The sequence below is a fragment of the Corylus avellana genome, chromosome ca10 (genome assembly GCF_901000735.1).
Source record: "Corylus avellana chromosome ca10, CavTom2PMs-1.0".
Taxonomy (NCBI): Eukaryota; Viridiplantae; Streptophyta; class Magnoliopsida; order Fagales; family Betulaceae; genus Corylus; species Corylus avellana.
Genome location: NC_081550.1, coordinates 22,578,461 through 22,602,662, shown reverse-complemented (window position 1 = coordinate 22,602,662; position 24,202 = coordinate 22,578,461). Strand labels below are relative to the sequence as shown.

The following is a 24,202-nucleotide window of genomic DNA, read 5'->3' as shown; positions in this document are numbered from 1 at the left end:
AAAAGACTGCTTCCCTCACATCTGCAACATATGCGGTAAAGGCTTTGCCTCTGGAAAAGCCCTTGGCAGTCATATGAGAATGCATGTCCAAGCCAGAAACAAGGACCTCCTTCAAAACAATCAAAACCCATTCGCTGCCGCCACCGATCATCATCTTTCCCCTGCTCCACCCAAACCCATTAATGCAATCCTCAGCAAACCCACTTGCTGCGTTTGCGAAAAGAATTTCCCCACCATAAAGGCCTTGTTTGGCCACATGAAATCCCATCCTGGAAGGCCATGGAGAGGAACTCTGCCGCCTCCAACCGTTGCCAAAAACAACGAAAGTTCATCCTCCTCTACACCATTGGATGATCATCATCATAAGATCGATTCTGCTGTGGCGGTTGATTTGCCAAAGGGGGTGGCCAACCACCTCCAAATGGTCAAAGGAGATGGCCAGTCACCCCGAATGGCCAAAGGGGTGGCGGCCACCCCCAATATATATATAATTTAATTTTTTAATGTTTTTAATTTTAAAAATAAAATTATTTTTTTATTGTCGAGTTTTTAGGGGTGTTGATTTTTGTCAAATTTTGAATAGAAGTTAAACGAATGTACCATCTCCGTCTTTATGTATACCCGAGATACTTCCTATGATCAAAATTAAACCTTAAAAGGGCAAAAAATAAAGTTGTTAAATCACAAGGGGCAAAAATGTATTTAACCCCTTTTTTCTAGGGGTGTTCAAACAGTTATAACCTCGGTTATTGGCTATAACCACAACCGACTTGAGCGGTTATTGGGCCTAGGCAGTTATCGCTTATTTTATAAAAGATGGTTAACGGTTATTCAATCCAATAATCGCGCGGTTATAACTACTTTATTTTTTAAATGAGCTTTTGAGCTTTTTAAGTGTTTTGGGCATTTAATTTTCTATTTTTTGGTTTTATTTTAAGGGTTTAAGGCCAAAATGTTCCAAAAAAAGATGAAAAAAAAGAAAAAGAAAAAAAACATGGCCAAATAAATTCTAGCCCAAAAACATGGCTAAAAAAACATAGCCCACATCCATTAATCCAAATTCAAATGAAAAAAATTAAAAAGACAAATCCCAAATCTGGATACATGATACAAAATACAAACCAAATGGAAGCAAAGCAAATATAAATATAATAAATATTTAAACCCTATATAAAGAAAGGAACTCCCTACTCCCAAAAACCTCTAACCATAACCGCCCTAGTCGGTTAACGGTTTTTAATAACCGACTACCAAATCGGTTAGCGGTTATTAGTTATAATTGATTATCGGTTGGTGGGTTGGTTATAACTGATCCGCTTGAACACCCCTTTTTTTTTTTGGTTCAAGACTGTTAAAGAGTTAATACCAATGGTCTGAACAAATTTCTACTTGCGGTTGTAAATTCTAAGCATTTTAAAAAACAATTCTATCAATGGCATTGGGCTCGTGAACGCGACAGAAATCAAGATCATCAATATTTAAGGCCGTGGATTGACAAAAAGAATGTAGAGGATGCAACGCCATTGAGTAATTACCCAACCACGCACAAAAAAAAAAAAAAGACGTTCAATACTGACTATCTGCCTCGATCCTCTCTTAGAACAGAGAGTATAAAATGTTGGTCCCCTACATACGTGAAAACAGGAGGGGCCAGATTACAGAGAATAAACTCCAAAGATATCAACAAACCCCCCAGAAAATGTTAGTCCCTATGTATAGCATCCTCTAGTTCCAGTTCCAGTCCCACCCTATTTTTAATAGGGGCAGTGGCATCAAGTGGAGTTTTGCATTTTTTTTGTAACTCTTTGAATCTTTCAATATCAAAATTTTGCTTCTGAAACAGCTTCCTCTGCCTTGAGAGAAACAGTCTCTTAAACAGGTCTTGGTAAGTGGGGTCTCTTGAAGTAAATAGAAAGTAGGCATAACCTATGACTATGCCAGTGGTTGTGGCGAAAAAAGCAATGGGTTCCATTACGTCCCATGAAAATTCCCAGAATGTAAGACGGAAGAAGAGCCCAACCTGTACCACAGCAAACCCTAGCCCAGACCAGAGGATGCGCCGTACCTGCTTATGTGCCAGCACATCAATATCTTCCTTCTTCTCCTGCAGCTTCTTTAACTCATCCCTCACGGGGTCATCTTCAGAAGTCAGAGCAAGGGGCACCGCTCTTCTGACCAGATCCACCACCTGAACAAATAAGGATGAGGTGGAGTAGCACCAGTTTATGATATGGAGGCTTAATAATACATGGCATTAAATATAGCTAACTAAAATGCATGTTGACAAAACCCTTATCACTTGCTCAAATCCTAAATCCATTTCTTTTTCAAAATCCACACCCACAATAGGGACCTTGATAGCGAAAATCATGGAGTAGTTCCTGGAAGAAAGTCAAGGACATGGGGTGTAGTATCCTAGTGGGTAGTTGTTATCCTTGTTTTCGTTAGTGCTACATGAATAGTTAGTATTCAGTTGTCAAGTTATGTTAGTGGGTAGTTATGTGTTATGTGTCAGTATGTGTTATGGGTGGTTGTGTTACATGAGTAGTATGTTCGCAAGTCTAGTATAAGACATGGGTCGAAAGGCTGGTTGGGGGGTATTGAAGATTGTAATCAAACATTTGCCTAGCTTGTGGTTTGTCTCCAACCCTTAATTGGAGTTCACTATCTATCAAGATCTATCTACTTCTATTCCATTTATCGTGAGTTCCTATCAAACCTGCTAATAAGAAAAAGGAGCAAACACCTGAAAGTTGACAATTCAAGCTGCTTCTGGCTCACACAGGTTATGGTTAAACCAGCAACCTGGAAACGTGTATTCAATTTGACAAACAATTTTAATCCCCTTTTGTAGGAGACAAGCATAGTCTGTAGCTCAGAAGCTCAAGCTACAGGTAGCACTCAATATGCAAAACCCTTGTATGTATTACACCAATACATCAAGACTAACTCCAGACTGGTGTCAATCAGAAAAAGAGGTAGCACAAGAAAATATTCTGGACTAGGCAAAAGCAGTGTATGCCTACTAGGAGACCAAAACAGGTGTCAAACACTGCTTGGTAGTTCATCAATAATTTTGTAACACCCCGGTCACATATTTTGGGAAGATGAGGAATAGCTTACATAGAGTGGGTGATTTATAAAGATAGTTATGAGTACTAAGTCCCACATAGTCAAGTTATTAGGTGAAATTGGGGTTTATAAGGAATTCTAGGAAAACTCCAAAATTGACTAGTCATTTTGGGATCATAATGCAAATGTGGCTACAGATTTTCCTTGGATCGTTACAACTTATCTCTAGGAAACTAAAAACGACCTTCTAGTGCTAAGCTAGATTCACAGCTTTAACAAGAGCTCTTCTCTGCTAAAGAACCTTCAGATATAGCTCCAAACATACCCCAAACTTTGGAGCGGAACAACTATGTTGCAGTAAGGGTAAAGCCCATCCTAATACCAATTTGATGTAGGCTGCGGCCTGCCTGAAAGCCCAAATATTGGTATGCTGCTCGGGGTCTGGTTGGGTTGTTTTGGGCATTTTTGGAACCACAGAAACCTTGGTTCAGTTGCAAAACATAAGACCCAGAACCAAAGCAACCTTCCATCCTTCCTTATATTCTCATGACTCTGCCTACTATACATGTACACATATACACATGGTCCCATTTGATTTCAGAAAGCCCGTAAATTAGGAAGTGAGTGGTACAAATAAAATTTTACAAATTAGTAAGTTCAAATAGGAAGTGAGTCATACAAATCAACATTGAAAGATTTTAATTAAGTGAAATACATCAAGCTCAACTTTAAATGAAGCCCAATTTTTCTATCTTTCTAATCAAATGAACAACAAGCATATAATTTCACATAAATTGTGGCCCTGTATAAAGCTAAGAAAGATACAGTATTACATGTAGGCAATGCCCAAAAAAGCAGAAGTCCTTAACTACACAAGTACATTCCTATTACCTCAAGTTATTTGTTGGAACAAAAGTTGAACACCTTGAGAAGTGACAGGAGGGATATGGTGTTAATAGGTTTGTAGCAAGAAGATTAGAGGAGAAGAGGAGGCCGTTGTATTATTCAGCTTATTCTTAACCTAATACAAACATCCTAATATATAAGATTAGGGATATATCATAATGACCAAACTACCCTCAAACCCTAATAACTTACTAACCCTAATAAATCATATAAATCCAGCTTGAAAAACATAAGCAAACGAAAAACACATATAAAAACACACTTTGACACTCCCCCTCAAGTTGGAATAGCTTGGAGCACACAATACAAAGACCCATAAAAATAACAAGAAAATTTGCTAAAACTTCAACATTGGTCGGAAACTATCGGAAACTGCAACAGACGGTCGGATCTTGCCGAAAAACACCAAGGCCAGTAGGATATGCCGGAAAACAACAAGGACCGGTCATAACCCATCGCAAAACACCAAGGCCGGTCGGATCTCACTGCAAAACACCAAGGGTAGATCGGATCTCACTGCACAAAACCAAGGCGGGTCGGATCTCACCAAAAAACACCAAGGCCGGTAGAATCTCACCAGTAAACAACAATGGGTCAAAAACCACCTCAAAACACCAAGGCTGGTCGAATCTCACTGCAAAACACAAGGTCGGTCAAATCTCGACAACTAATAACGATAACATTTCACGTGATCAACCAACGAGTCTCGTCGGAACTAGCAAGATACATGCAGAACATGCCGAAGGCACCAAAATCAAGTCGAAATACTGTTGAAAAATCAAACAGGAACCTTCGCCCGCAACAGACAGAATACACCGGCAACTCCAAACATAGCAGCCACAGAATCAATCGAGATGACCATAGAGCAACTTTTCAACAACACAAACCACGCCGACACAAACAGATTTTTTTTTTTTTTTTTTTTTTTTTTTCCGATGGCCACTGCAACACGCCAGCTACCTTATACCAACCACCACAGACCACCACAGATGGCACCAAACATCACAGAAAATACCATAAACTTAGAAAACTAGTAGGAAACACCACAAAAACCACCATGAAAGCACATGGCAAACCTTATTTTTTTATTTTTTTTCAGGTACAACATCTTTCAAGGCACTACCTGTGTGTGGGCTCTAAGCCCACATAGGTGGTGCTGCCACCAGAAGAACACTCACCAAAACAAAACAAAAAACAGTGAAAAACTAAGACTACAAACAAAGGAACAAGGATTTAAACCCTAAGGCTCTGATACTATGTTAATAGGTTTATTTTTTTTTTTTGATAAGTAATGATGTTATAAAAAGCGCAAAGGGGCGCAACCCATATACACGGGAAGTATACACAGAGAGCGCCTAAGAGGGAGAGAAATGAAAAAGAAAATCCGAAAAACTAATCACTAAAGGAGCTAGCCAAGCGGCCGTCCAAAAGTAAAGAGTAAAGAAGAAAAAATGAGTCAATTCCTCTATGGTCCTAGTGGAATTATCAAAACATCTAGCATTTCTTTCATTCCAAATACACCACATAAGACACAGAGGGATCATCTTCCACACAACCGCACTTCGAGAACGCCCTCCCGACCACCAGCTATCAAACAAGGCCCTCACGCCACAAGGCATGACCCAATGCAACTCAAACCGCTTGAAAATCATGTGCCAAAGAGCTCTTGCGAGCTCACAGTGGAGAAGAAGATGATCAACTGACTCTCTAGTCTTCTTGCACATACAGCACCACTCCACTACCACTATGTTCCTCTTGCGTAGCGTATCATGAGTCAGAATCTTGCCTAGGGCCGCAGTCCACCCAAAAAAAGCCATTCGCTGCGGTGCCTTAGTACTCCAGATGCTCTTCCAAGGGAACTCCTCTTGATTAGATATGTTAATAGGTTTATAGCAAGAAGATTAGAGGGAGAAGAGGAGGCTGTTGCATTATTCAGCTTATTCTTAACCTAATACAAACATCCTAATATATAAGATTAGGGAAACATCATAATGACCAAACTACCCTCAAACCCTAATAACTTACTAACCCTAATAACTCTTCTAACATATGAGAATGTAGGGAAGTGGAAGAAGGAGATGGAGGCGGGCATTTGTGAGCTGGATATGATAGCAAAGAGGAGATCACTAGCTGTAGATGAACATCTTAAGCGAGAAGAGTATTCTATAAATTTAGAGAGGGATCTCTATCTCGAAGAAGTGAGCTAGAGACAGAAATCAATGGCATTGTTGTTGAAAGAGGGAGAGGTGGAAGGCTTGGATAGAATGGTGTATTACGTTAGTAAGATTTTCCATTCTAGTGAATGGATCTCCGGAAGGGTTCTTTAACAGTTCGAGGGGAATTCGGCAAGGGGATCCCTTCTCTCCGTTACTTTTTGTGCTTGTTATGGAGGCCTTGAGTAAGATGGTGAATGCGACGGTTGACCAATGACTTTTGACAGGTTTCTCAGTGGGAGATAGGGTTTTCTCGGAGTTGGTGGTTTCTCACTCTTTATTTGCTGATGATACTTTGATTTTTTGTGAGGCTTCTCTCGAGCAAATCCAGTATGTGCGTCTCATTTTGATATGTTTTGAAGCTGTTTCGGGTCTGAGAGTTAATCTTGGAAAGTCTAAAATTGTGGCTATTGGAGAGGTGGAGTACATTGGGGTGTTGGCCAATAGCCTTGGGTGTAGTGTTGCCGATTTGCCTATGAAGTATTTGGGTCTCCCTCTTGGGGTGCCGTATAAGGATACGGTTATGTGGAATGATGTGATTGAGAAGATGGAGCATCAAATGGCAGGTTGGAAGAGGATGTACCTTTCTAAAGGAGGCCGTTTAATTCTTATCAAGAGTACGTTGTCTAATCTACCGACTTACTTCTTGTGGGGAGGGATGGGAGATGAGCCTAAGGTGCATCTTGTAAATTGGAACCAAGTTTGTCGTCCCCTGCACTATGGTGGTCTTGGCATTCAAAAGTTGCATCAGTTTAATAAAGCTCTCTTGGAGAAATGGCTTTGGAGATATGCGTATGAGAGTAAAGCTCTTTGGTTCAAGGTTATCAAAGCTAAGTATGAAGACTAGGAAGGTGGGTGGTGCACGAAGGAGGTTTCGGGTTCTCATGGTATGGGATTATGGAAGCATATTCGACAAGGTTGGAGTTCCTTTGCCAAAGGCATTCGATTTGAGGTGGGGGTGGGGTCGAAAGTTCGTTTCTGGCATGATATTTGGTGTGGGGAAAATTCTTTGGAGCAAGACTTCCCGTCTTTGTTCAGCATCGCTAGACACAAAGAAGCTTGGGTGAATGATAATTTTACTTGGAGGAATGGGGTTGTAGAGTGGAATGTCATTTTTGTGCGTCCCGTTCAGGACTAGGAGGTGGATTTGGTTGCTCCTTTTTTTGATCGGTTGTACTCTTGCAAGATCCCTATAGGTACAGTGGATCGTATTTGCTGGGCCTTGTCTAAGAAAGGCAAGTTCGAGGTTAAGTCGCTCTTCAAGGCCTTGTCTAATTTTGACCATAAGGTGTTTCCTTGGAAGAGTATTTGGCGCACAAAGGTACCTGTGCGAGTGGCTTTTTTCGGGTGGACCGCGGCCCTAGGCAAAATTTTGACTCATGATAATTTGCGTAAGAGGAACCTTGTGGTGGTGGAGTGGTGTTATATGTGCAAGAAGACAGGAGAGTCAGTAGATCTTCTTCTCCACTGTGAAACCGCAAGAACCCTTTGGCATACTATTTTTAGTCGGTTTGGGTTGCATTGGGTTATGCCTTGTAGAGTGAGGGATTTGTTCGATTGCTGGTGGTTGGGAGGATGTGCTCGAAACGCGGTAGTATGGAAGATGATCCCTCTATGTCTTATGTGGTGTATATGGATTGAAAGAAATGCTAGATGTGGCCTCCTGGGATGAGGTAAACTGTTTAGCCCGTCAGGGGTGAAAGCTCCTGGATTACTTGGTAACTGGTTCTGGTGGGTGGGATTAGTTACCCGTAGAAGTTTGATTAATGGTGAGGATTGTTGTACAGTATGCGTTTGAGACGTGCAATTAATCTGAGTAAAGTTCTCCTACGTTATCAAAAAATAAAAATGCTAGATGTTTTGAGGACTCTACTAGGACTATAGAGGGACCGACTCATCTTTTCTTCTTTACTCTTTACTCTTGGACGGCCGCCGCTTGGCTAGCTCCTTTAGTAATTGTTTTTTCTGACTTCCTCATTCATTTCTCTCCCTCTTAGGCGCTCTCTTTTTATATACTTTCCAAGTATATGGGTTGCGCCCCTCTGCGCTTTTGATATATAACATTATTACTTACAAAAAAAAAAAAGAGGGAGACAACAATAAGAAGTTCTTCCATTGTTTGGCAAACTTGAACAAGAGGAACAATTCGATTGATCCTTAATGGTGGATGGGAATATGACTGAGGAGTCGGCAGTTATTCAAGATCACATTGTGAATATTTATAAAAAAATGTATTGTGAACAATATCAGTGGCGACCAAAGGTGGATGATCTTTCTGTTAGTTCCATTGATGATGAGGAGAGAATTTGGAAGGAAAGAGAGTTTGAGGAAGGTGAAGTGTGGAAGGTGGTGAGGAATTTCAATGGAGACAAGGCGTCTGGACCTGATGGATTTACTATGGCATTTTTCCAAAAGTGTTGGGAGGTGGTTAAGGTTGACATTATGGCAGTTTTTTAGGAATTTTACAGTCGTGGCAAATTTGAGAAGAGTCTTAATGCTACTTTTGTCTTGCTTATTCCAAAGAAAGCTGGAACGGTGGAGATTTAAGGATTTTCGCCCAATCACCTTAGTAGGTGAGGTATGCAAAATTATTTCAAAGGCTTTGGCAAATAGGTTGACGTTAGTTTTGGGGAAGATTGTATGACAGTCTCAAAATGCGTTTGTCAAGGGGGGACAAATTCTGTATTTTGTTTAGGTGGTAAATGAATTTCTGGATAGTCGGCTTCGCGTTGGGGTACCGAGTGTGTTACGTAAATTGGACCAAGCAAAGGCATATGATCATGTGAATAGGGAATTTCTATTACATTTCCTAGAGAGATGTGGTTTTTGGGGCAAGATGGCAAGGATGGATAAATCATTGCATTTCTACAGTCTGATTTTCCATTATAATAAATGGGTCGCCTTCGGGGTTTTTTAGCAACTCAAGAAGATTACAACAGAGGGGATCTCTTTGTCTCCTTTATTGTTTGTGGTGGTGGTAGAGGCATTTAGTAGGATGATGTCTGCAACAGTGGAGAAAGGTCTTCTGTATGGGTTCTCTGTGGGTTCGAGAAATCAGGAGGAAATGATAGTGTCTTTCAGATGACATGTTACTTTTTTGTGAGCCTAGTGTTGAACAATTCAGAAATTTGAGGTGTTTGTTGCTTTGTTTTGAAGCGACATCGGGCTGAAAATTAATTTGTTTAAGTCTGAGATTGTTCCAGTAGGCGATGTATGTGATGTGGCGAGCGTGGCTAGCATCCTAGGGTGTGGTGTGGCTTCGTTGCAGATAAAGTATTTGGGTCTTCCTTTGGGTGCTCATTATAAGGTGTCAACTATTTGGAGTAGCATTATTGAGAAGATAGAGAATAGATTGGCGGGTTGGAATAGGTTGTATTTATCAAAGGGTGGTAGGTTAACATTGATCAAAACACTCTCTAACTTACCCACATATTATTTGCCACTTTTCCCTATTTCAGTGGGAGTGGCTAATCGTTTGGAAAAACTTCAAAGGGACTTTCTTTGGGGTGGCATTGGCGACGAATTCAAGTTTCATCTGGTGAATTGGTCAAAGATATGTACTCCTAAGAATTCAAGTTTCATCTGGACAAGTGGTTATGGAGGTTTGCTACGGAAATGGATGCTTTGTGGAGGAAGTTGGTGGGCATCAAATATGATAGTACAAGGGGTGGTTGGTGTTCCAAGGAGGTAGGGGGACCATATGGAGTGGGTGTGTGGAAATTTATCCGGAAGGGGTGGGCTGGCTTTGCGCGTTATGAGGTAGGTAATGATTCTAAAGTGTTGTTTCGGCATGATGTGTGGTGTGGGGAACTACCTTTAAAGGTCTACTTTCTGGAATTGCTCACTATTTCATGTGGAAAGGATGTGTGGGTAGAGGAGAATATGCAAATTAATAATGGTATCATCCATTGGAGTATCTTGTTTACTCGACCGGTGCAAGATTTGGAAATGGATGAGGTCGCTCGATTTTTTGAGTTATTGTACTCCCAAAAAGTAAGGTATGGAGACAAGGATAAAATATGCTGGATCCCATTGAAAAGGAAGTCCTTTGAAGTGAAGTCGTATTATCAAGTATTGTCTACTCCTGTATAGTCCACATTTCTTGGACGAGTAGTTGGAAAGTTAAGATTAACCCCAAAGGGTTGGCCCAAGTGGTAGAGGCCTTGGTCTTGAGGTATCATCCCTTCAAGGTCCAAGGTTCAACACCTAATGGGTGCAAACAATCCTTTGGGGTCACACTCCCTAGTGAAAAGCCAACGATTTAACCAGTTTCATGTAGGAAAACTTTTGAGGGTGCGGTGCACGGGGACCGGGGTTTACTCTGCAAGGGTGGGTCCGAAGGGCCCTGCCTTGAAAAGGTTAAACGACATAAAAAAAATTAAAATTAAAATTAAAATTAAAAAAAAAAGTTAAGATTCCCCCATGAGTGGCCTTCTTTGTGTGGACAGCAACTCTAGAAAAAATCTTAACCTTGGATAACTTACATGCAAGGACTATTATTGTGCTTGAATGGTGTTGTTCTTTGTAAGAATAGTGGAGAATCCATTGAGCACTTATTACTTCATTGTGAGGTTGCAATAGAGATCTGGAGTGTGATTCTTTAGCTTTTTAGTGTTGTTTGGTTTATGCCTCCCAGTGTGAGTGAGTATTTGGGATGTTGGAGGGGACAATTTGAAAATCGTACAATGTTGCATTTATGGAGCATGGCCCCCTTATGTTCATGTGGTATCTTTGGTGGGAGCGGAATGCCCAAAGCTTTGACGATCGTGAAACTAGTTTGCTTGCTCGATTTGAAGAAGCTGGTGCTACATACTCAATTTACATGGAAAGTGGCATGGGATATTTCGCTTGTTTCTACTTTCTCTGAGTTTTAGATTTATGTTCTTCTTTCTCTATGGGTTCTCTTGTATTCTTCATGTGTATTGGATTGCGCCCATATGCTCTTTGAATGAATATACATTATTTATAAAAATAATAATAATAAGGGAAAATGTATAATAAATCCCTGAGTCAGCCCTTCAAAATTTTAATCTCCTTAATTTTTTTTTTTCGAAAATTTAGTCTTTGGGTCAATTAAAATGACAATAAAATCCCTACTGTTAAAATTTTTTAAGAGACGTTAGGGCAACTCAAAACGCATCGTTTTGCCCCATTAAAATATTAATTTTTTTATTAATTTAATTAAAAAAAAAAAATTGAAGGGTGGCCATCGCCCAACCCTATGGGGTGGCTCGCGGCCACCCCATGGGTTTTGAGGTGGCCTACAGGCCACCCCCAAATCCCCCATAGGGTGGCCGCGAGCTACCCCATGGGTGGACAAACCCCCCTGGGGTGGCTCGCGGCCACCCCATAGAGGTTGGGTGGTGGCCAGGGGTGGCAGCACCACCCCTAGCCACCCTTCAATTTTTTTTTTTTTTTTTTTAGATTTAATTTTTTTAATTAAATTAATAAAAAATTAATATTTTAATGGAGTAAAACGGTATGTTTTGAGTTGCCCTAACGGCAAGGATTTTATTGTCATTTCAATTGACCCAGGACTAAATTTTCGAAAAAAAAAAAAACTTAAGGAGATTAAAATTTTGAAGGGTTGACTCAGGGATTTATTATACATTTTCCCTAATAATAATAATAAAATGTAATTTCAAATAAATGACAAACATAATTTCATATAAATTTTGGCCTATACAAAGCTAAGAAGATAGAGTATTACGTGTTAGCCGACAAGCAATGATTTTATTCAAAGGCAATCCCCACAAAAACAGAAGTCCTTAACTACAAAAGTACTTTCCTGTTACGTATATGTGACTGTATGTATTGTAGATGAAGCCTCTAACAGCAAATAAAATAGTAATAAACGATAGAAAGAAAATGTGTCTCATAATGCATAATGAAGGACTGATGAAAACAAAGGAAGAAGCTGCAAGGTCTTATCACTGATTTCCACCCTACTAAGCCAAGGTAAGAACAAAGGGATCTTCCAAAATCTCAGTCTGACCAAGAGGGCGCAGCCTCTGCTCCAACCAATTGAACCCACCCTTAACGCACCCAGTAAGGAAATAAAACTTGTACATGCAGTCAGAGGAAAAGGTAGACTAAGAATGAAAAAACAACACTTCAAACGTCACCAATCGATGTAAGGAAATCTAGTAAAGTTTGGGATGATATCAATAAATAAAAAATTAGGCAAAGATTAAATACCAGAGGCCATATACTGGTACATGAGTTGGAGAAGGGAACGATAACATCAAATTGGAATATGCGATGATTTGTTCCAAATCCAAACCCTTTCCTTTCCTAAAAGGGAGGATGTTGATGGAAAACAGAAAGCAGGAAAAGAAAAGAAGCAAAACCCACAAGAGCAAAAGAAAGTATTAAGATTGGCTAGGGAAGCAACGAAAGAAAAGAGCTTACTTTATCGGGATGAAGGTAGACCTTGTCGCGGAAGAGAAGGACGACACCGGCCTCGTCAAGGACTCGGGCGAAAGCAGCGGCCTCCTCGGGGGATCTGGCCACGCCCATGCTCTCGCAGGCTTCGAGAAGCTCCGAGTATCCGATCACCTCCTTCCCCTCCATACCAAGCTTCGTCTTCAGCGCCTCCACGTTCACCAGTCTCATTAGCCTCTTCGCCTCCGCGAATGAAATGCTATTGCCACTGCCAGAGTTTGAGTCGGCACAAGACGACGACGACGATAGATCCCTCAGCCATACTAATGATGATGATGATGCAGGAATAATAGCCCTCAGTCCCAAAATATGATGAGCACGAGGCTTCCTCTTCCTCCCATTGACTTGGCTGAAAACCGCCGACACGCTCTGCTTCACTGCACCGCTACTAATCCACAATCGCCTCCACATGGTTTTTTTGGTCTTTACGACGCAATTTCTTCTCAAACCAATTTTGCCATTGAAACTAAAATTTAATTACTTTATCTCTAAGGAAAGAAAAACACAATAGATCGGCGATCTCGGATTCCCAGTGTAGCGATATTCCTTGAGAAAAGAAAAAAGTGTTTTCTTTATTTGCTACTATATATATATTAATTTTCTAAGCTACTCGTTTATTTACTCAGCCGCCGCGCTCGGGCAACGCAAGGACCGAAGGAAGCAGCAACAAAGGACGCACGGAGGGACCGCCAATCTCCTTTTTACATGCTTTTTAACTTTAACCGAACAGGTTTCCTATCCAAGCGTGATGCGTGTCTCTAAATCCCTACCTACCAATAGAAAATGAGGGTCTACCTCATCTATACATAAAAAATAACAAAATAATAATAAATTCCTACCCACCATAAACAAAGACAATAAAGTCTAGGCTGAAGGGTCTATCAATCTACATTTATCGTGGACTTTAAAAAAATAATATTATTGTTAAAATATGTAGAAATAAAAAATGCATTTGAGAACTACTGGTCAAAGATCAACAAAAAAAGAAGCAATTCTCCCTATATTATTTTATTTATCTATTTTTATTTTTACTTTTTTTCAACCTATCCCAATATCAACTTTTTTTCAATGCAGAATTTATTTTTTGTTGTTCATATAAGACGATAATTCCCATTTATTAGATTTGAGTCATTTTTCTTCTATGGGCCCAGGTCCGTGGACTTGAAAAATATCTTTATTTTAAGAACTTATATGATGCCTGCCTAGAAAAGCGGGATCACATTCACATCGAGTCCCTGTGCATCTGGCGCACCATATGCACACTAAACTATTAATTTGTAAATAATTGATGCCATACATTAGAAAAAAAAAAATAATATATATAATTGATGCCATACCAATACCACCACACAATAGATGGTAATGAATGATATTATTTATGGATTGAACTACTATTGCTCAACCAGACCGAGGGCAGCCTCTTTCTGGCCTCTAGTCCTTCATTCGCACCAGTGCAACAAAATGCAAAATGGAAACTTGAATATCAAGAGACGAGTGGCTGACCAAAATTTCTCGAGACGTGGCATAGAGCCCCGCTAAACCACCGAGTCTGAGGCCAAGAGCTGTAGTTGTGACCGATGCGAAAACACAAATCACTAAAAAAACAAAAAAAAAGGTAACAGCATCAAATCTCCATAAATGGCAACTAGAAGAAAATTATATCATCTTATATGCAAAGGCATCTCGATCTTCATCCATCATAATAAAAAATTAAAAAAATTAAAAAGTCCAATGGAAGTTACCACAATATTGATGCATAAAATTTTGTTGTTTTTGTTGGATAAGTAATAGTGAACATCAAAGTCTATCTGGCAAAGATTACAATTATTGCAAACCAGATTGGAGAAAACCTAGAAAATTTCAAACACGCACATTGCACTGCAAGTCGAGACTGTCATTTTTTTTATTTTTTTATTTTTGATAAGTTGAATGTGATCCCGCTTTTCGAGGTAGGCATCATATAAGTTCTTCAAATAAAGATATTTTTCAAGTCCACCGACCTGGGCCCATAGAAGAAAAATGACTAAGTCGAGACTGACATATTTACATGAGCTTTCTTAATTCATCTGCCTCTTGTGACATCTCCTCAAGGCTTCTGTCCCTTCTTTCCTCATCTAAGTCAAGCTTTTGCTTCAAATCTTTCTCATTTTCATTTATCTAAACCATGAATAATAATAATAATAATAAGCAGACAAAAAGGTAAGCATTCAAGCGAAGGTTAAAGCATAAGAATCAAGAGTAAGCAGTGAAGCAAGTTTCCATCTTACAGCATCATATATCTCGTCATTCCTCTCAAAGTCACCGCCTTTCCGTGGCAGGATATGGATGTGAACATGGGGTACTGTCTGTCCCGACTGGGGCCCATCCTAAGTTTAAACAAAGATCATGCACTTAGTTTCAATACACAAATAATACATCATTACGTCAGCAATGGTGATTGCAGGTAGGGAAACATGAAAAAGAACATTAACAGTCCGTCCACAAACATCACAAAGTTTCATGCATATAAAGCAGGGGACAGCATGAAACTGAATTACCGAACAATTGGAAACTGAAAAAGGTTTGAACATCTAAGGCCATATAAGATCTTAACTAAAAGTCATCATCATACGAAGTTGTGTCTTACACAAACAGATTTTGAAGAAGCAATCAACAGCACCAAGATGGCTTGAGCGTTATGTGCATTCTTGAGTAGTAAACAAAGATCTAGTAGATGCTCATAAGAAGTCAAGTAATCACATGGTCAACCAACGCTTCTAGTCCAGGATCTCCAGTGGAATGAGGAACAAGAAGAACAAAGAAGGAAAAACAAAACAGGAAAAAATACAGTTAGCCCCAAACTTACACCCCTATGGCACTTAAACCTACTAACTTCAAAAAGTGACATTTGACCCCCTCCAACTATCATTCCATTTCCTTTTCTTTTCTTTTTTTTTAAATAAAATAATGCATTCCATTAATAAGCTGAGAAGGACACAACCCTAGTACACATAATATATACAAGAGATAACCCCCTACTAAATGTGAAAAAAAGAACAAAAATCCACAAATTCAAAAAAATTAGAAAAAATAAGAACAATTATACACCCCTGTCAAAATATTAAGCGTTTTGACCAAGATGTTCTTGAGCTCTTCCACCACCATCTCACAATCTTCAAAACATCTTGCATTCCACTCTGTCCATATGTTCCACATTAAGCATAGAGTGAACGTCCTCCAAACAGCTAAAACTGACCGACTTCCCAACTGACCTTGCCAACAATCTAGTAACTCTATTACCCGTCCAGACATAACCCATTCTACACCAAAAAGGCAAAAAATCACATTCCATAATTCTTTTACCACTTCACAATGGAAAAGAAGATAATCTATAGATTCTCCGCTCTTTTTACAAATGCAAACCATTCCACCACAATTACTTTTTCTTCCTCAGATTGTCCAAAGTCATAATCTTTCCAAGAGCCGCCTTCCACACAAAGAAACTCACTCTCGATGGAACATAGGCTCTCCAAATACTCTTCCAAGAAAAAGGTAAACCCATTGAACTAGATAATACCTGATAAAACAACTTTACTTCAAACTTTCCCTTCTTAATAGGAACCCACCAAATACAATCCTCACCACTTTGTCTTAATCTGCAGGAATACAACAAATCATAAAATGCAATCACCAAATTGACCTCTCAATCATGTACATATCTAACAAAAGATAAAGGTCCCTCTACCTACTTAGAACACCAACATCCACCCATACAATCATTTTTTGTTTCCACCACCAATCTCCACAAAGCCTCCCACTCTGTTGTGTAATGCCATAACCACTTACCTAGCAATGCTTGATTAAATCGAATCAAGTTTCTCACCCTCAATCTACCAGTTTGCTTTAGAAAACATATCTTTGACCAATTAACTATATGGAACTTAAGCTCCTCATTAATTCCTCCCCATAAAAAGTCTCATTGAATTTCTCAAGCCTATTAAATAGAGCATCTTCCAACCAGCCAACTGTCTTTCCATTTTTTCTACAATGTCGCTCCATATTGAAATGGACTTACATGGTGCACCCAAAGGAAGACCCAAGTATTTCATTGTTAACAAAGCCACCCTACACCCCATAATACTTGCCAAACTTTCTACATCTTCCACCTTACCAAATGGAATTATCTCTGATTTCGATAAATTAATCTTTAGCTCCAATATCGCTACGAAGCATAAAAGTAGACATCGGAAATTACAAAGATGTTCACAATTAGCTTCCCAAAAGATTAATGTGTCATCTGCAAATAAAAGATGAGACACAACAAAAAAGAAGATAAAAGACACATGTTTACTGTAGCTGACATCATCTTCATCAAAGCCTCCATAACAACTACAAAAAGAAAAAGAGATAATGGGTCCCCCAATCTAAAACCACGAGAATCACCTAAGAAACTAGAGGAAGCTCCATTTATTAAAAAGGAAAATCGCACCATAGATAAACAAAATGCAATCCGCAACCCCCATTTCTCTCCAAAACCACTTCTCTTCAACAAATACAACAAGAACTCCCAATTCACATGGTCATATGCCTTCCCCATATCCGATTTGCACAACAAGCTAGGAACCTGTAATTTTATTCGACTGTCAATACTACACTCATTTGCAACCAAAACTGAATCCATAATCTGTCTCCCCTTAATAAACGCATTCTGCGAATTTGAGATGATCTTCTCCAGCACATGTTTCAATCTATTCGCTAGCACCTTAGTTATAATTTATAAACACCACCCACTAAACTAATAGGACGAAACTCTTTAATATCCACGGCATTAGATTTATTTGGAATTAGAGAAATGAAAGTAGCGATAAAGCTCTTCTCAAAACTCCCTTGACCACCTATTTAAGGGCCACCTAACAAATCTAGAAAAAAAAAATTAAAAATAAATAAATAAATCAGGACCCAAAGCCTTATCACCATTCAATGTTTCGACCACCTCAAAATCTTCTTTCTCTTTCCAACCAAGAGCCCTCCTCGTCGCCAATGGAATGAAAGAAAGACCATCCAACTTTGGCCTCCAACTATATTGTTTTGAATACAAATGCGTATTATTGCACAATGTGCTCCCTTATTTTTGTAGGATCTGAAGATAAAGAGCCATTCACAATTTTTTTTTTTTTTTTTTTTTATGACAAGGAAACCCTTCAAGGTATGGCCCCTTTGTGTACCCATCTTGTCGGGTAAACCTCGGACCCGTGCAAAGCTCCCCTTCCACATGAGTCAGGTAATAATCCAGCTTTGCCGACGGACTGACCCTAAAGAATTGTTTGCACCCAAAGGGATTCAAACCTTAGACTTTATGGAATTGCCACCAAAACCAAGACCCTTACCACTTGAGCCAACCCCTTAGAGTTAAGAGCCATTCACAATTAATGAATCCACAGTGTTATTTCTTCTATTTGAATTCGACAACTGATAAAAGAAATTTGTATTTTTATCTCCCTCTCTCAACTAAAGAACCCTACATTTCTTCCTTCAACTCACTTCTTCGTAAAGAAGCAATCTCTTTGGCTCCCTCGCAAGGTCCTCCTTTTTCACCCATTCCTCCTCAATTGATGTTCTCCCTTCTACACTGACATTAAGTTCTCGAATACCATCCATTAAATCATTTTTATGCTTCCTTACATTGCCAAATATATCTTCATTCCATTTCTTCAAATAAGCTATCAAAGCTTTCAACTTACTCGCCAAAACAAAACTTAGGGAATTGTAACACTCTAGTCCCACATTAGGAAGATGAGTAACCAACATAGAATGAATGGTTTATGAAGACAATCATAAGTGTTAATCCTCACATTACTTACTAGGTGAAACTATGCTTTGTAAGTGATTCTAGGAAAACTCCAAATTGACTAATTCTTGTGAGGTAATAGCGCATATGTGGCTAGTGTTTTTTACTGGATCATTGCAAGAACCATAAAACTAATAAGACTTCCATCATCACGGCTTTAAAACGTGTTGTTGTCAAGAATGGTGCAAGTATACATTTAAGCACATTCTCATCCTCAGGCAATGTGGGACACCACAATCACCCCCTCTTGGGACCCAGCATCCTCACTGGCGACCCTCATGGGCTTGTGCACGCTCCTCCCATCTCAAGCTGGAGAATGACTCTGATATAATTTGTAACACCCCACTCCAATGACACAATATCGTCCGCTTTTGGTTCCCCCAAATCAGACTTCCTAAGAGGTTATACATCCAGGTACTACTCTCGCAGAAGTACGCTTAACTGCAGAGTTCTGATAGGTTCATTGTCAAGAAAGGTGCAAGTATACATGTAAGCACATTCCCATCCCCAAGCGATGTGGGACGCCAGACCCACATACTTTAGCCACATATTTTCAAACTTGAAATACCTAGTTCTCCTACTTGAAACCCCACAATCTAGCATCAATGTAAAATGATCCAACAAGAGTCAAGGAAGTCTCCTCTGAACTACATCCGAAAATTGTTCTTCCAAATCTACAGAAAGTAAAAGTCTATCAATTCTTAACCAACACCAATCATCACGATTATTAGACCAAGTGAATTTCCCGTCCACAAGACGGATATCCATGAGCCCCAGTTCAAATATGAAATCTAAAAACTTCCTCATAGCTGGGGACATACAGTATCTCCTGATCTCTCACTCAGATAACAAATGACATTAAAATCTCCCCCAATACACCATGGCTTCTCCCACCAACACATAACTCCAACCAATTTTGTTATGGTTAACACCCTCCGTCGACATTTTCCATCAAATTGCATGGAAATTGTGTCACGTCACCCACACATGGTTTCTTTCAACAAAACTCCCCAAAAAACCCTTTTTGCTGAAATTGCCCCTAAAAACTATTAAAATAATAATAACTGAAAAATAGAAACTAAAGGGCCACGCTAGAAAATAAAACAAGGGATGGTGCTATAGGGGTGGTTCGGCCACCCTCGAAAATGGAAAGGGGGTGGCCGACTACTCCCACAGCCTGAACCACCCCCGAAAATGGAAAGGGTGGTTCAATCACCCTTCTGTTTTTCTTTACGTTATTTTAATTTTTTTTAAAAAAATACTGTTTAAGGGCATTTTGGGAAGTTTAAGTTAAAAAAGTGGTGCTCATGACATGTTATCCGTCCAATTTGACGGAAAATGTTGATGGAGGGTGTTGACTATAACGAAGTGAGGGAGTGGAGCATCACTTTTAAAGTTTGGAAGTATAAGTGCCAGAGGGGAGTAAGTTTCAAGGGGCTTAAGTGAATTTCTTCAACAAACAAAAAAAACTAAAGAAATCTAGAGGTGGAATGATTCTATTCAGGCCACATGAGGAAAACATAATGGTGAGCACAAGCATACATGTTTCACAATTTTTGATAAGGACAAAATGGCGGGCAGAATGTACTGTTAAACATTCTGACACATTGTGTTGCAAAAAACCAACACTATCAAAAGAGACATGAAAGAGAAAGAATAGATAATATTCAAATACAAATAAATGCACCAATGCTACTAGCAATTGTCTTACTTGGATAGTAAATGTGAGAGATGATGCTTTGTGGTAGTGCTCAAGCTGACTGCCAACTTTCTGTGCTGTGAGCCACAAATCACTAATCTCATCAGCAGTGAGATCAACAAAGCGCTTAACTTCACGCCTTGGGCAGACAAGCACATGTACATAATGTTAAGTCAACCTTTGAATATTGAACCATTGTAAGATTATAAATCCGGAAGAAGTAGATTAAAATTCCAAATACATTGACATGAAAGAATCTTGATCTTAATTCTGGAGGCATATCAGCATGTACAAAGTCAACATGCATAATAGTTGGTGATGCTGGTCTGCCAGCACTGTAAGGATGCAGATGCACGTAAATGCATGGACGGATCCAGCACCACCCCCACCCCCCCAAAAAAAAATTATCAGTGCAGTCTAATCACCCCAAAATGAAATATCTAGTTCCCTCTGTGTACATGTGTGCCTATGATAAATCATAGATAGTGTACTGGTAGGGAGTGCCCAAGGAATCTGGTCAATATCCTATAGCAACAGATGTACATTGAACCATATGCTCCACTATTGCCACTAGTACTTGCGCCAACTCATATATGGAAGACAATAAACTTTATTTTGAGCAGCTAAGTGTACATGCTAGAGAATGGAAAAATTCTACCCAACCGAGTTTAAAGCAGCCCCGTAGGGACCTGAAAATCAAGATAAAGAGTGGTGGCAGCGTTTTCTTCTAAAATCCTGCAGTTCATATTGATCAGTGTACATGCAATGGCAGTCACATTAAATGTTTCAGAAAAAAAAAAAAAAAAAAAAATCTGAAGACAACCCCCTTATGTATATAAATTTGTTGAAACCATTGTGCAGGAGAACAATGGTTTGCATATCCCATCCTTAAATGCATTTATAGCAGAACAGCACATGACAACATATTGCTTTAAATCCAGCATGGCTGTGCCTTATTTTCCAAACAAAATAAATGCACTACAAGTAATTTACCTAATCTAAATCCATTCATGAACATTAAACAATGATTGAATCAATCCCAACATAAAATTCTAATGTTGCGAAGGAAAGGATATGACCTGCAAAGGAAAAGAGAAAAACAAATCACAATGGGAAAAAAAAGTGAGTATTTGAGCAAGGAAACATAAGAACAATGCAAAAGCAATTAACCAAAAATAATCCATGAGATAACAGGAGAGAATAGCATTATATATTTTCAAAATAAGCAATGGATAAAATGGGGCAAAAACCACTTGGACAAGTTATAAGCTAAAAAAGTATTGTTCATTAATAACAATTAGACTGACAAGGAGGGACAAAAGAGATATTAAGAAGAAAAAACACACTAGGGATGGGTGTGTCAGATGAAACCAGAATGAGGAGGATCTTTGGAACCTATCCTACATCCCCATTTTTAAATGCTAAAACAGCTTTTCCTCATAACATTTGTACATATTCAACCAAGTTCAGGACTATTCCATCATTAGTAAATTAACCTTATCTAAATAGATACCAGGTAAAACACATGTAAGTATGGAGAGAGGACCCACTGGAAGTGAAAAAGAAAAAAACCAAAATTTTGCAGGAAGCAATAAATCCTGTATAAATCACAATTGTATATTTAGAGAAGGAAACCAATAAATCCATACGATTGAAGAAGAGAACCTAATTTGGAGATTGAAAATTCGTTTCCCTAATATTTACCAAAAAATAGCTTGGTGCTCACACAAACACATACACATGAACTCTCGCATGCATGCACGCATTCACACAGAGTTCTATCACATACACACAATTCTATTGTTTTGGGGATTATCAATTATATAAGGGTTTGACTTACTACCAATCACTATGAACGATTCATCAAGCTACGCATGGGAGAAGAGAGAGCATTAGTACTAAGGGGTTCTTTTTGAGTGAAATGAACTGAAAGATTGACCCAATTACACATTGAAAACTAGGAGAAGTAAATTTCAGAAGAATTTAAATGCTCAGACAATTCTGATAAGCATCCTACTGAACGTTATTCTAGTTGCTAGTATTGTCTATGCAGCATTTTCAGATAAGAATCTTATTGAAGATTGACGGCACTGTGGAGTGAGAGTAATGCTAAAAGAAGAACTAGAGTTGTCCTTGTGTCCTCCCAAATATAATACGGCTTTTAAAATCATTATTAAATTTAAGATAATCATTATTGAATTTTGATTTATTGGTCATTTTAAAAGGCACATTAAATTTGAGAGGACACAAGTAGGACTCTAGTCCTCCGTCTAGCATTACCCATGGAGGGATGCTCTCACACATCACTGTATGATGCACCTCTTATTGATATATCCATTCGCTTGACTCAAAGTAATGGCCTTGACTTGTGTTTTGCTTGGAGTTTAGTGGGTGTTTCCAACTTCTTTATCTCATAGTAATTTCCTAGATAGTAGTATTTGGGTTTAGATCCTCACGGAAGACGTGCTTTGGAAGCCAGAGTACTAACACAAACAAACAAGCACATCGACTCTTTATCTCTTTTTCCCACTCTAATTGGAAAAGGAGTTAATCGATTGAAGCGGATAAAAAGGGAAAGAGTGTTAAAATGTCATCTGATGTGGACAGCAAGGGAGTTATAAAAGCCAGCTCATGCAGAGACGAAGCATCCACTGAAGTTCAAATACAGAGAATTGCAGATAACTCAACCTCTATCTGCTCTGTGACATAGATCAGATACGAGGATGCTGCATTTGAATTGTTCATCCATTTGTTACTTCAGAATGTCGTTAGTCATTTGAATTTCTTTAACTTATCAGTATGTACAGCCTGTGTAGGACTATCAGGTTCATATGTGAATGTTGTATATCACAGTTGTAACAAACATTTTGTATCAGTTGAATATAAATACAATAGTCACAGCTCTATTTTGGATATCAACCAAAACAGTTTTCTCAAACCTTTCAAGGAAGATTTAGAGAATAGAGGGGAAATGGGACATATATTTTTTTCTACATAAAAATCAAAGAAGTGGTGGGAAGGCATATACCAGGAACGACAGGACGCAGATTAACCAAGGCATACGAAAGCTGGGTTGAGTAGAATACTTCCTCATGGCGTATCTTGTACGGGCCGAACGTGTAGTGCTCCGAAGACATCTGAGAGTCCATTTCGCAGATTAATGCTATATAAATTGAATTGGAAGTTGACGAAACAGCGTAAAACAGTAAAAGAATAAAGCTGACTGCTTCGTTGATTATACTACTTGCCTTGGTGGTGGTGGACCTGGTGGATGAGGATATTGGTCGGAGCCCTCTTGATATCTGTGTAATGAACCAGTAGGGTCTAGAAGAGAGAGAGGTCAACGGCGGCAGCAGCATATGCTTTACCATTTTACTCCTGGATATTTAGGGGAATTGAACTTTCCTCCCCTACTTTCTTTCTTTTTATCTTTCGTTGCTGTTTCCATCTTCGTTCCTTTCTCTTATTTTCATTTTTCAAAGTTATAAAATAATGAAATGAAAAAATAGTTTATAAAACTGCTACACAGAAAAGAAAATCCACCTCTTAGGCTTGAGCTGGTTAGTCCATCAAAGAGGCTAACAAGCCAAGGCCCAATAACGGTACTCACATGGCTGCAAAGAGACGCAGCGCCATATCATCTCCTACACTTGAACCGAATTCCAAAATCCAACTGCCAATGGAATTTTAAGAAGAACCATACCAAAATCAGTGAGAATGTCACATACTCTACCCCGGCCCAATAGCATGTAGCATTAAAATTTAAATGCCACTTGAGCCTTGCATGTTGCATTTTAAGTGAAGGCTAAAAAAAATTTCATTTTACATTGTCATTTTAAGTAAATGATTAAATTGTCATTTTTTTACAATTTTGTCTCGCCCCACTCAGTTGAAATTAATTGGAGAGTATCCAAATACTTATTGAAAAGTGTATCATGGACATGCTTCAACAAAGCCAATGGCCAAACGTCAAGGTTGATCCGTGTATAGCCCAATCGAAAGGTGACACGTGGCAAATATCTAGTCTTTCTAGCATTACTC

General features: G+C 39.0%; 1 protein-coding gene across 3 annotated transcripts; it reads right to left on the bottom strand.

Moving 5' to 3' along the window:
- Positions 1 to 1,551: 1,551 nt before the first annotated feature.
- LOC132163542 (bifunctional bis(5'-adenosyl)-triphosphatase/adenylylsulfatase FHIT) lies at positions 1,552 to 23,627 on the bottom strand. Of its 3 annotated transcripts, XM_059573860.1 has the most exons (7): positions 23,410 to 23,627; positions 23,188 to 23,298; positions 20,174 to 20,320; positions 14,903 to 15,001; positions 14,683 to 14,792; positions 14,139 to 14,230; positions 2,057 to 2,188 (listed from the first exon to the last, which is right to left on the bottom strand). In XM_059573860.1, exons 1-7 carry the CDS (start codon positions 23,530 to 23,532, stop codon positions 2,142 to 2,144), a joined length of 729 nt encoding a protein of 242 aa, XP_059429843.1. In that variant the 5' UTR covers positions 23,533 to 23,627; the 3' UTR covers positions 2,057 to 2,141. The 3 variants fall into 3 exon arrangements, with proteins under 3 accessions (XP_059429842.1, XP_059429843.1, XP_059429844.1); XM_059573861.1 differs by lacking the exon at positions 2,057 to 2,188 and having other exon boundaries at positions 14,675 to 14,792; positions 23,410 to 23,624; XM_059573859.1 differs by lacking the exons at positions 14,139 to 14,230; positions 14,683 to 14,792; positions 14,903 to 15,001; ... (1 more) ...; positions 23,188 to 23,298; positions 23,410 to 23,627 and adding an exon at positions 12,603 to 13,370 and having other exon boundaries at positions 1,552 to 2,188.
- Positions 23,628 to 24,202: the final 575 nt, after the last annotated feature.